Consider the following 11,873-nt stretch of genomic DNA (forward strand, 5'->3'; position numbering starts at 1 on the left):
CTGTGAGGGGCCGACACATTGTAGGTCCAATAAGTTTGACTGGAATGAACGCAGTGTGGTTTGTGGCTAGGTGTGACTGGAGAGACCGCAGTGGGGAGCCAGACCAGAAAACGGCTTGCAAGCTAAGGAATTTGAACTTTATTTTGAAGGCATTTGGGAGCGGTTGAAAGGTTTTCAAGAAGTGAATTCTGACCAGCTTTATCTTTCAGGAAATATCAATCTTGACAGTTTATGGAAGGTTGAGGATGAAGCCAGTTTGGCCAGGGTTAGCAAGCGAGTGGAGGGTTTTAGTTAAATTTGAGGTATCTAGCATTTAACTTCACTCTTTTTCTAAATCCTAAGAAGATAACAATAAGGGGATTTAAGAAAGGGGTCAAGGAAAGAGAGGAGTTATTAATAATAGCAAAACTTTCAATAGAAACTGGAAAGCAGAAGGTCATATGGTTAACTAAACCAGCAGTGAAGAAAGCTTAGAAGCAACTTGATGTACCCCTAAATCAATGGCATTACAGTACAGCTGGGCTGTCAGTCAGTTCAGTCGCTCAGTCCTGTCAAACTCTTCCACCCCATCGACTGCAGCGTGCCAGGCCTCTCTGTCCATCACCAACTCCCGGGGTTTACTCAAACTCATGTCTATTTAGTCAGTGATGCCATCCAACCATCTCATCTTCTGTTGTCCCCTTCTTCTGCCTTCAGTCTTTCCCAGTGTCAGGGTCTTTTCCAATGAATCAGTTCTTCACATCAGGTAGCCAAAGTATTGGAGTTTCAGCTTCAGCATCAGTGCTTCCAATGAATATTCAGTACTGATTTCCTTTAGGATGGACTGGTTGGATCTCCTTGCTATCCAAGAGACTCTCAAGAGTCTTTTCTGACACCACAGTTCAAAAGCATCAGTTCTGCACTCAGCTTTCTTTATAGTCCAACTCTCACATCCATACATGACTACTGGAAAAACCATAGCTTTGACTAGACAGACCTTTGTTGGCAAAGTAATGTCTCTGCTTTTAATAAGCTGTTTAGGTTGGTAATACCTTTTCTTCCAAGGAGCAAGTGTCTTTTAATTTCATGGCTTCAGTCACCATCTTCAGTGATTTTGGAGCCCCCCAAAATAAAGTCTGCGACTATATCCATTGTTTCCCCATTTATTTGCCGTGGAGTGATGGGACCAGATGCCATGATCTTAGTTTTCTGAATGTTGAGTTTTAAGCCAACTTTTTCACTCTCCACTTTCACTTTCATCAAGAGGCTCTTTAGTTCTTCTTCGCTTTCTGCCATAAGTGTGGTGTCATCTGCATATCTGGGGTTATTGATATTTCTCCCAGCAATCTTGATTCCAGCTTGTGCTTCTTCCAGTCCAGCATTTCTCATGATGTACTGTGCATATAAGTTAAATAAGCAGGGTGACAATATACAGCCTTGACGTACTCCTTTTCCTATTTGGAACCAGTCTGTTGTTCCATGACCAGTTTGAACTCTTGTTTCTTGACCTGCATACAGATTTTTCAGGAGGCAGATAAGGTGGTCTGATATTCCCATCTCTTTAAGAATTTTCCACAGTTCGTTGTGACCCACAATAAACTTTGGCTTTGGCATAATCAGTAAAGCAGAAATAGATGCTTTTCTGGAACTCTCTTGCTTTTTCGATGATCCACCAGATGTTGGCAATTTGATCTCTGGTTCCTCTGCCTTTTCTAAATCAAGCTTGAACATCTGGAAGTTCACGGTTCATGTATTGTTGAAGCCTAGCTTGGAGAATTTTGAACATTACTTTGCCACCCTGTGAGATGAGTGCAATTGTGCGGTAGTTTGAGCATTCGTTGGCATTGCCTTTCTTGGGGATTGGAATGAAAACTGACCTTTTCCAGTCCTGTGACCACTGCTGAGTTTCCAAATTTGCTGGCATATTGAGTGCAGCACTTTTGCAGCCTCATCTTTCAGGATTTGAAATAGCTCAACTGGAATTCCATCACCTCCACTAGCTTTGTTCGTAGTGATGCTTCCTAAGGCCCACTTGACTTCACATTCTAGGATGTCTGGCTCTAGGTGAGTGATGACACCATTATGGTTATCTGGGTCATGAAGATCTTTTTTGTACAGTTCTTCTGTGCATTCTTGCCACCTCTTCTTAATACGGTCTGCTTCTGTTAGGTCCATACTGTTTCTGTCCTTTATTGTGCCCATCTTTGCATGAAATGTCCCCTTGGGATCTCTAATTTTCTTGAAGAGATCTCTAGTTTTTCCCATTCTATTGTATTCCTCTATATTTTTGCCTTGATCACTGAGGAAGGCTTTCTTATCTCTCCTTGCTGTTCTTTGGAACTCTGCATTCAAATGGGTATATCTTTTCTCCTTTGCCTTTCTCCTCTCTTCTTGTCATAGCTGTTTGTAAGGCCTCGTTAGACAACCATTTTGCCTTTTTGCACTTCTTTTTCTTGGGGATGGTCTTGCTTCTTGCACAATGTCACAAACCTCCATCCATAGTTCTTCGGGCAGTCTGTATATCAGATCTAATCCCTTGAATCTATTTGTCACTTCCACTATATTGTCGTAAGGGATTTGATTTAGGTCATACCTGAATGGTCTACTGGTTTTCCATACTTTCTTCAATTTAAGTCTGAATTTGTCAATAAGGCGTTCATGATCTGAGCCACAGTCAGCTCCCAGTCTTGTTTTTGCTGACTATATAGAGCTTCTTCATCTTTGGCTGCAACGAATATAATCAATCTGATTTTGGTATTGACCATCTGGTGATGTCCATGTGTAGAGTCTTCTCTTGTGATGTTGGAAGAGGGTGTTTGCTATGACCAGTGCGTTCTCTTGGCAAAAGTCTGTTAGCCTTTGCCCTGCTTCATTCTGTACTCCAAGGCCAAATTTGCCCTTTACTCCAGGTCTCTCTTGACTTCCTACTTTTGCATTCCAGTCCCCTATAATGAAAAGACATCTTTTAGGGGTGTTAGTTCTAGAAGGTCTTGTAGTTCTTCATAGAACTGTTCAACTTCAGCTTCTTCAGCATTATTGGTCGGGGCATAGACTTGGATTACTGTGATATTGAATGGTTTGCTTTGGAAACGAACAGAGATCATTCTGTTGTTTTTGAGATTGCATCCAGGTACTGCATTTTGGACTCTCTTGTTGACTATGATGGCTACTCTATTTCTTCTAAGGGATTCTTGCCTACAGTAGTAGATATAATGGTCATCTGAGTTAAATTCACCCATTCCAGTCCATTTTAGCTGGAATGTAGGTAGTACTAAAATTAGGAGGATTATTTGAAGTAACAAGGCTGTATATTGTCATCCTGCTTATTTAACTTATATGCAGAGTACATCATGAGAAACACTGGGCTGGAAGAAGCACAAGCTGGAATCAAGATTGCCCAGAGAAATATCAATAACCTCAGATATGCAGATGACACCACCCTTATGGCAGAAAGTGAAGAGGAACTAAAAAGCCTCTTGATGAAAATGAAAGAGGAGAGTGAAAAAGTTGGCTTAAAACTCAACATTCAGAAAACTAAGATCATGGCATCTGGTCCCATCACTTCATGGGAAATAGATGGGGAAACAGTGGAAACAGTGTCATACTTTATTTTTTGGGGCTCCAAAATCACTGCACATGGTGATTGCAGCCATGAAATTAAAAGACACTTATTCCTTGAAAGGAAAGTTATGACCAACCTAGATAGCATATTCAAAAGCAGAGACATTACTTTGCCAACAAAGGTCTATCTAGTCAAGGCTATGGCTTTTCCAGTGGTCATGTATGTATGTGAGAGTTGGACTATAACGAAAGCTGAGCATCAAAGAATTGATGCTTTTGAACTGTGGTGTTGGAGAAGACTCTTGAGAGTCCCTTGGACTGCAAGGAGATCCAACCAGTGCATTCTGAAGGAGATCAGTCCTGGGTGTTCTTTGGAAGGACTGATGCTAAAGCTGAAACTCCAGTACTTTGGCCACCTCATGCGAAGAGTTGACTCTTTGGAAAAGACTCTGATGCTGGGAGGGATTGGGAGCAGGAGGAGAAGGGGACAACAGAGGATGAGATGGCTGGATGGCATCACCGACTCGATGGACGTGAGTTTGAGTGAACTCCAGGAGTTGGTGATGGACAGGGAGGCCTGGCGTGCTACAATTCATGGGATCGCAGAGTCGGACACGAGTGAGCGACTAAACTGAACTGAACTGACCCTGCCCCCCATCTCCTCCTTTACTTCATGTGTGTCAGCAACTACTCACCTCCAACTCATCAGATTGCTGGAGGTTTCTTTGTTAGTGATGGAAAACAGAGTCTTTCTCATGGAGGGCACCTGGGTATGATTGTATTGAAGACAGAGATTGAGTGAAAGTTATTTACTGGGTGGTGGTTTCTAGAACTCTGGCAACTAGGCTTATACCTTCCAGGTCAGAGACTGGAAGACTCTTATTTGACTATTCAGAGAAAAGACCTACGGGTATTAACGTCAGGGGTTCTTCAACAGAGCAGTTAGCCAGATCACCCGACAGTGAAACCCACAGTTGGTAAGTCCCAACTGTATCCTCAGATCTTCTAGTCATCTTCTTAGTATGTCCCCCTGAAAGATGAGCAGACAGGGACTTCCCTGGTGGTCCAGTGATGAAGAATCACCCTTCTGGTGCTGAGGACGTGGGTTCAATCCCTGATCTGGAACTAAGAGCCCACATGTCATGGGGCAACTAAGCCTGTGTGCTGCAACTCCTGAGCCCATGAACTCTGGAGCTCTGTGCTGCAATGAATGCCCACGCACCATGATGAAATATCCCGTATGCCCAACTCAGTAAGGCCCGACGCAGCCAGATAAATATTAAAACAAGAATATGCATTTTTTAAAAGAAAGATGAAAGATCTAAAACAAAGGATTTCCAGATGTTTGCTGAAACTTTCTAACCTGAAAGGCAGAGACCAAAATATACTGGGGGAAAAAAAAAGAAGAACACCTTAGATAACAAAGAGTAAAACTTAAGGAAAAAAACATTAATGCTATTAGGTAAGAGATTGGGGCTTCCCACGTGGCGCTAGTGGTAAGGAATCTGCCTGCCAATTCGGGAGATTTAAGAAACTCAGGTTCCATCTCCTGGAGTGGGGCATGGTAACCAGTATTCTTGTCCTGGAGAATCCCATGGACAGACGAGCCTGGCAGGCTACAGTCCCTAGGGTCACAAAGAATCGGACACAAATGAAGCAACTTAGCATGCACACATAATAGAGGATTGAATGGAAGAAAACACAGTTTAAAATAAAACCATGAGGGAAGGAATACATTGAGCAAAAGAGTTGAAGAGCAAGTGAGAAAATTAGAGAATCAGTCCAGGGGTTTAAATTCTGTAAGAGAACAAGGTAAAGGGGAGGAACAGACGTGTGTTTCCAGATGAAAAGGGCTCATTAAGTGACTAGCATCAAGGCACATCATAAAATGTCAGATCACTAGTCTCAGAAAAGGAGGTCTTGCAAAAGCTTCCAGAGAAAAAACAGATCAGCAATCAGAATGGCGCTGAGCCTCTGAATAGTAAGTCTGTACCAGTGGAGCAGTGCCTGCAACATTTTGGGGGAAAGTGGTTTCCAGCCTGCAGTTCTCTACTGAAGCTGTGCTTTGGGGAGGCTAAAAATGCAGTGGCTCAACCAAACAGAACTTAAGTTCTTCTCAGAAAACAGTTCATTGTGGGTAGTTCAGTATTTTCCACAAATCAGACAGAGACCAAGGCTAGCAGTGCAGCTCTGCCATCCTTTAGGCTCTTATGCTCAAAAGTATGGTCTTCATGGAACTTCCCTGGTGGTCTAGTGGCTAAGTAGTCCTTACTCCCAATTTAGGGGGCCAAGGTTCAATCCCTGGTCAGGGAACTAGATCCCACATGCCTCAACTAAGAGTTCACATGCCACAACTAAAGAGCCCACATGCTGCAACCAAGACACAGGATAGTCAAATAAATATATTAATTAAAAAATCTGTTTTTTCAGGCCATAGGATTGGCGTCACCACCTAGATGCTTGTTAGAAAAGCAGACTCTCAGGCCCCGCCAAGACCCACTGCATCAGTATCTGTGTTTGAAGATCCCCAGATGCTCTGTGTGCACAGTAAACATTGGGAAACACTGCTCTGGGGCGTTGCTGTCGGCAGTGTCATAACTGGATTGCTGCCGTCCGTGGATTGCAGCTGGCAGGAAGGCAGAAGAGAAAGCATGGAGGAGGCACACCTGTCTCAGACATCTGGCTAGGGAGTGGCCCATGTAATTTTTACTCACATTCCTTTGAAGAAAACTCAGTCATGTGGTCTCACATCAGCTCCAGGGTTTGGAGAAATCCAGTCCTTACTTAAGTGGTTGACTATCAATATTTTTCTAACACCATGGGAGAATAGATTAGATTTTGGGGGATATCTAGACTGTCACAACAGCTCAACTATAAATAACAAAGACAGAATAAGGACATTTTGATATGTACAGGGTCTCAAGTTTGTCTCCCAAGTATGCTTCTCAGAAGGTGACTAGAGTTAGACCCAAGTTAGACGGCTTTTTTTTTCAAGGAGACAGAGATCACATCTGTTTTGTTTTGAATGAATTGAGAGGATACATAGATTTCTTTTGGAGGAGAATATAGTGCAGAATTAATGATAAATTCAGAGAATAAACAACTTTTAAAGATGACAGTTGTTCAGGGGAAACAGTTGTGCAAGTAGAGAAGGGTAATCAGAACATACCACATAGTGCAGCTCCAGAGAACATTTGCAATAAATCCTGAATGTTGACAGAATGCTCTTGAGAGAGTATCCCATGCTGGAGCAGCGGGGATGGTGAAAGGGGCTCAGACTTCACCTTACATGGCAGGAAGCATGAAGAAGTAGCAAAATGAACTTGTTGTTTGGAGATACGGAGTAAATACCAAAAGAAACATCTAGATGAGGTGAGAGTGGTTGCCTGTGAGGAGAAAGAAATTGGAGAGAGGGAAGGGGCTTACCTTTTATTGTGATAGGCCTCGTAGTTGTATCTGACTCCTTCCACTGTGTGTGTATACAGCTTTGAAAATAAAAATTAAATGAACATGAAAAGTGAGAGAGGAAAAACTCGAGAAATACTTTACTGTGAAAGAGCCCCCAGTGTGGAGGAATGCTTTTTTCTTCGATTTTCTTTCTTTCTCTCTCCCTTCTTTCCTTCCTTCCTTCTTCTCTCCCTTTCTTCCTTTAATGAAAGAGACCTGTGCGGGTTTATTTACCACGGAGGAAGAATCAGTAGAGAGAGAGGCAGAGGTTGACGAGCTGGGGCCATTTTGCTGAATCAGGGTCTCAGAGGAGTTGGGAGGGGAGTGATCTGAGCACAGATGGAGGGATTAGCCTGGCCCGGGAGGAGGCAAGTGGTGTAGGAGAAACAGTGTCAGTGCTTGTCGGTAGGAGATGGGATTCATTTATCCCTTAGAGCCTAATCTCTGTGAAGAGTGGGGGAGAAATCACTCTGAACGTGAGAAAGGTTTGAAAAATAAGTGAGTAGGGTGGGAGAAGGAGAAAGGAGGTGATCAGGGACATGAAGGGGAGGGGGACTGGGAGTTATCAGGTATTGAGAGCCCAGCTGAGGTTAGAAGCTATAAGTTTGTAGTGGCCCAGATCTGTACCCATCGCTTAACATGGTGTTGGCACCTAGGATGTGTTAAAAATATTTCTTGAGGGACTTGTGGTTAAGTCCACGGTCCAGTGGTTAAGTCTCTGGGCTTCCAGCTCAGGGGGCTCTGGTGAGAAGAACTAAGATCCCACATGCCGCACAGCATGGGCAAAAAAATGTGATGAATGAACAAGTAACTGTGGTTGTGCAGTTTTTCTCTGGCAGTGCCTCAGCAACCCCGTGTTGGAGCGGAGAAGGGTGAGGTGTTGGTTAGGCAGAGCCAAGGGTAGGGTTTGAGAGTATGTTTTGTGAAAGGAGGAACATTTGAAGCTGCTGAGATGGTGGTTGATATGATGATCTTGAAGTTTCGTCTGGAAAGAAAAGGAAGTATTAAATTGTGAGAAAACCGAAGGGGCAAGAATTTTGTGACAAAAAACCAAGAAGCTATTAAAAAAAAAAAAAAGTGATTGTACCTGACTACATATTACAATTTAAAATTCATGGGTTTTTAAATCGTAATATGTAGTCAACAATTTTGTTGTTGTTCTTTAGTTGGTAAAGTTGTGTCTGACTCCTTGTGACCCCAGGGACTGTAGCCCACCAGGCTCCTCTGTCCATGGGGTTCTCCAGGCACGAATACTGGAGTTGGTTGCCATTTCCTTCTCCAGGGGAGCTTCTTGACCCAGGGATCAAAAAGATGCTCACCCTTTTTTCTCTCATTAAAAAAAAAATTTTGATAGGGGTGTGGTTGATTTATAATGTTGTGTTAGTTTCAGGTGTACAGAAAAGTGATTCAATTATATATATATATATATATATATATATATATATATATATATATACACTTTAAATACACATACACTTTTTTGTATGTATACTTTTTTGGGGCTACGTCTTGCACCACAAGAGAAGTTCTTATATCCTTGTTGTTTAGTTGCTAAGTCATGTCTGACTTTTTTTGCAACCCCACGGACATTAACGCACCAGGCTCCTCTGTCCGTGGGATTTTCCAGGCAAGAGTGCTGGAGCAGGTTGCTGTTTCCTTCTCCAGGGGATCTTCCCAACCCAGGGATTGAACCTATGTCTCCTGCATTGTCAGGTGGTTTCTTTACCACTGTGTCACCTATATATACTTTTTCAGATTCTTTTCCTTTATATTAGGTTATTACAAGGTACTGAGTGTGTTCCTTGTGCTGTACATTAGGTCCTTGTTGGTTATCTGTTTTATATATAGTATTGATGCTCACCCTCTTTGACCCACCAATTTTACTTTTTCTTTTTGGTCGTGTTTTGCGGCTTGTGGGATCTTAGTTCCCCTACCAGGGATTGAAAGTGGACCCTCGGCAGTGAAAGCGCGAGGAGTCTTAACCACTGGACACCCAGGGAATTCCCCCACCAATTCTACTTTTAACAGTTTGTTCTACATATGCACTTTGCATGTGAAAAAAGACATATCTTCAAGGATAATTATTGTAATAGTGTTTGAATTAGCAAGAGTGGACATCCTTCGTATTCACTGATAGACAACTGAAAAGTAAATGACATCTAGGCAGTGGAAGCCAGGTGACTCTTTAAAGCAATGAGGGAGATCTAGGACTTCCACGGTGGCCCAATGGTTAAGAATCTGTTTTCCAGTGCAGGGGGCGCAAGTTTGATCGCTGGTCAGAGACCTAAGATTGCACATACTACAGGGCAACTAAACCCCGTGTATTGCAACCAAGAGCCCATGTGCCACAACTAAGGCTTGATGCAACCAAATGTATAAATAAATGAAGAATGAGATAGATATATATGGATTGCTAAAGGAATGTTCTTCTAGTTGCATGACTAAGGGAAAAAGCCAGGTGTAGAAGAGTGCATAGTATGCTGTTCAGTTCAGTTCAGTCTCTCAGTCATGTCCGACTCTTTGAGACCCCATGAACCGCAGCACGCCAGGCCTCCCTGTCCATCACCAACTCCCGGAGTTCACCCAAACTCACGTCCATTGAGTCGGTGATGCCATCCAACCATCTCATCCTCTGTCATCCCTTTCTCCTCCTGCCCTCAAACTTTCCCAGCATCAGGGTCTTTTCAAATGAGTCAGCTCTTCATATCAGGTGGCCAAAATACTGGAGTCTCAGCTTCAACATCAGTCCTTCCAATGAACACCCAGGACTGATCTCCTTTAGGATGGACTAGTTGGATCTCCTTGCAGTTCAAGGGACTCTGAAGAGTCTTCTCCAACACCACAGTTCAAAAGCATCAATTCTTCGGCGCTCAGCCTTCTTCACAGTCCAACTCTCACATCCATACATGACCACTGGAAAAACCATAGCCTTGACTAGACGGACCTTTGTTGGCAAAGTAATGTCTCTGCTTTTTAATATGCTGTCTAGGTTGGTCATAACTTTCCTTCCAAGCAGTAAGCATCTTTTAATTTCATGGCTGCAATCACCATCTACAGTGATTTTGGAGCCTGAAAAAATAAAGTCAGCCGCTGTTTCCACCGTTTCCCCATCTGTTTGCCTCAAATGATGGGACCGGATGCCATGATCTTAGTTTTCTGAATGTTGAGCTTTAAGCCAACTTTTTCACTCTCCTCTTTCACTTTCATCAAGAGGCTCTTTAGTTCTTCTTCACTTTCTGCCATAAGGGTGGTGTCATCTGCATATCTGAGGTTATTGATATTTCTCCCGGCAATCTTGATTCCAGCTTGTGCTTCCTCCAGCCCAGCGTTTCTCATGATGTACTCTGCATATAAGTTAAATAAGCAGGGTGACAATATACAGCCTTGACGTACTCCTTTTCCTATTTGGAACCAGTCTGTTGTTCCATGTCCAGTTCTGTTTACTGTTATCTATATTTAAAATAAGGGAGAAATATAGGTTATATGGGTATAACTGTGTCTGAAGAATGTCTTTGGAAGAATAATCAAGGAACTGGTGATACTGGCTGCCTCTGGGAATGAGGAATGGGAGGCTAGGGGTCAAGGGCAGGAAGGAGGCTTATCTTCCCTGCGGATTTTTTTTTTTAACTATGTGCATGTTTCACTTTCTTAAAAGCATTAAAAATGTTTTTAAGCTAAAAGAAAAAAGACCTTGTTTCTCAAACTGTGTTCTAATTCAAAATCCTGATTCATGGATTCCTCCTGGGACCAACTGAATCAGAATTGGGGAAGGTGGAAGCCTAGGACTCTGTGTCTTTATCGTGCACCCCAGAGGATTCGGATTCACCTGAAAAGCTGTGAGGTCCACAGGCCAAGAACTCCGAGGTTAAGGAGCAGGTTTCCGGAGTCAGAGGGATGATGGCAGTTCCTCCGTGTGAAGACGACCAGGGTGTGCAAATAGACTGCTACTGTGGAGAGGTAAGCAAGGTCACTGGCATTCTGGGGGCACTTAAAGCCTGTGGGTAAATCATGATTTAATTAGGTTTCATGAGCCATGTGCGTGCATGTATGCTTTGTTGTTGTCTGACTCTGTGACTGACTGTGACCCCATGAGCTGCAGCCAGGCTTCTCTGTCCACAGAATTTTCCAGGCAAGAGTACTGGAATGGGTTGCCATTTCCTCCTCCAGGGGGATCGTCCCAACCCAGGAATCGAACCCGCATCTCCCACATTGGCAGGCGGATTCTTTACCACTGAGCCTCTAAAGGCCGGTAGGAGGGGCCCCATTGCCTCACCGGCCTCATCTGGAACTGCTTTGCCCCCGGATGTCTCTGTCCCAGTCCCTCTGGCCTCTTTCAGCCTCTGAAATGTGCTCTGTTCCCGCTGCCCTCACACATGGTGTTACTGTTGCCTGGGATACTGGCTTCCTCCTCATCTTCCAGGGCTCTGTTCCAAGGTCACCACCACCTCCAGGGAGATCAGTCTCCAGCCCTTGCCTCAGTCAGAGCTCCCTAGCTGCTGCATTTCTCCTTCGGAGCAATTGTAATGATTTCAAGGTTGTTTTGATCACTGCCATCCCTGTACTATCCTTAGCATATGATGGGCATTTAAATCAAGATGGTTCATGGGACGAATGAATGAGGCTTAAGAGAAAAAGGAAGGTTGGACTGCAGGAGTGGGGGTGGGTGGTGGGGGTGAGGGATGTCGGGAGTATCACTCCCTCCCTCCAGCCCAGCCAGGGGCTTGGGCTGAGCCTCTGGGAGTCCCCGACGAGCGTCAGAGGAGCAGCGGTGGGCTGTAGCTTCTTGGACTTGTCCACAGCAGCACGACTGCCTTTGGCTGAAGCCTTGGCTTCTGTGTGACAGTTTAAGTACCAGGCTCCACAGAGATGTCAGTCATGAAGCTCCT

General features: G+C 43.8%; 1 protein-coding gene across 6 annotated transcripts in view; it reads left to right on the forward strand.

Moving 5' to 3' along the window:
* Positions 1 to 11,873, forward strand: part of PELP1 (proline, glutamate and leucine rich protein 1) — a 48,254-nt gene that overhangs the window by 676 nt on the left and 35,705 nt on the right. For 2 of the 6 annotated variants that reach the window (XM_027518085.1, XM_027518084.1), the window contains exon 2: positions 10,799 to 10,944. The exons of 2 other annotated variants lie outside the window; for them this stretch is intronic. In XM_027518085.1, the coding sequence (XP_027373886.1) occupies positions 10,882 to 10,944 (63 nt within the window). In that variant the 5' untranslated portion in view covers positions 10,799 to 10,881. Of the gene's footprint in view, positions 1 to 10,747; positions 10,945 to 11,873 lie in introns of all 6 variants that reach the window. 2 more of the 6 variants (XM_027518083.1, XM_027518086.1) reach the window with 2 other exon arrangements.

This window comes from Bos indicus x Bos taurus, chromosome 19 (genome assembly GCF_003369695.1).
Source record: "Bos indicus x Bos taurus breed Angus x Brahman F1 hybrid chromosome 19, Bos_hybrid_MaternalHap_v2.0, whole genome shotgun sequence".
Taxonomy (NCBI): domain Eukaryota; kingdom Metazoa; phylum Chordata; class Mammalia; order Artiodactyla; family Bovidae; genus Bos; species Bos indicus x Bos taurus.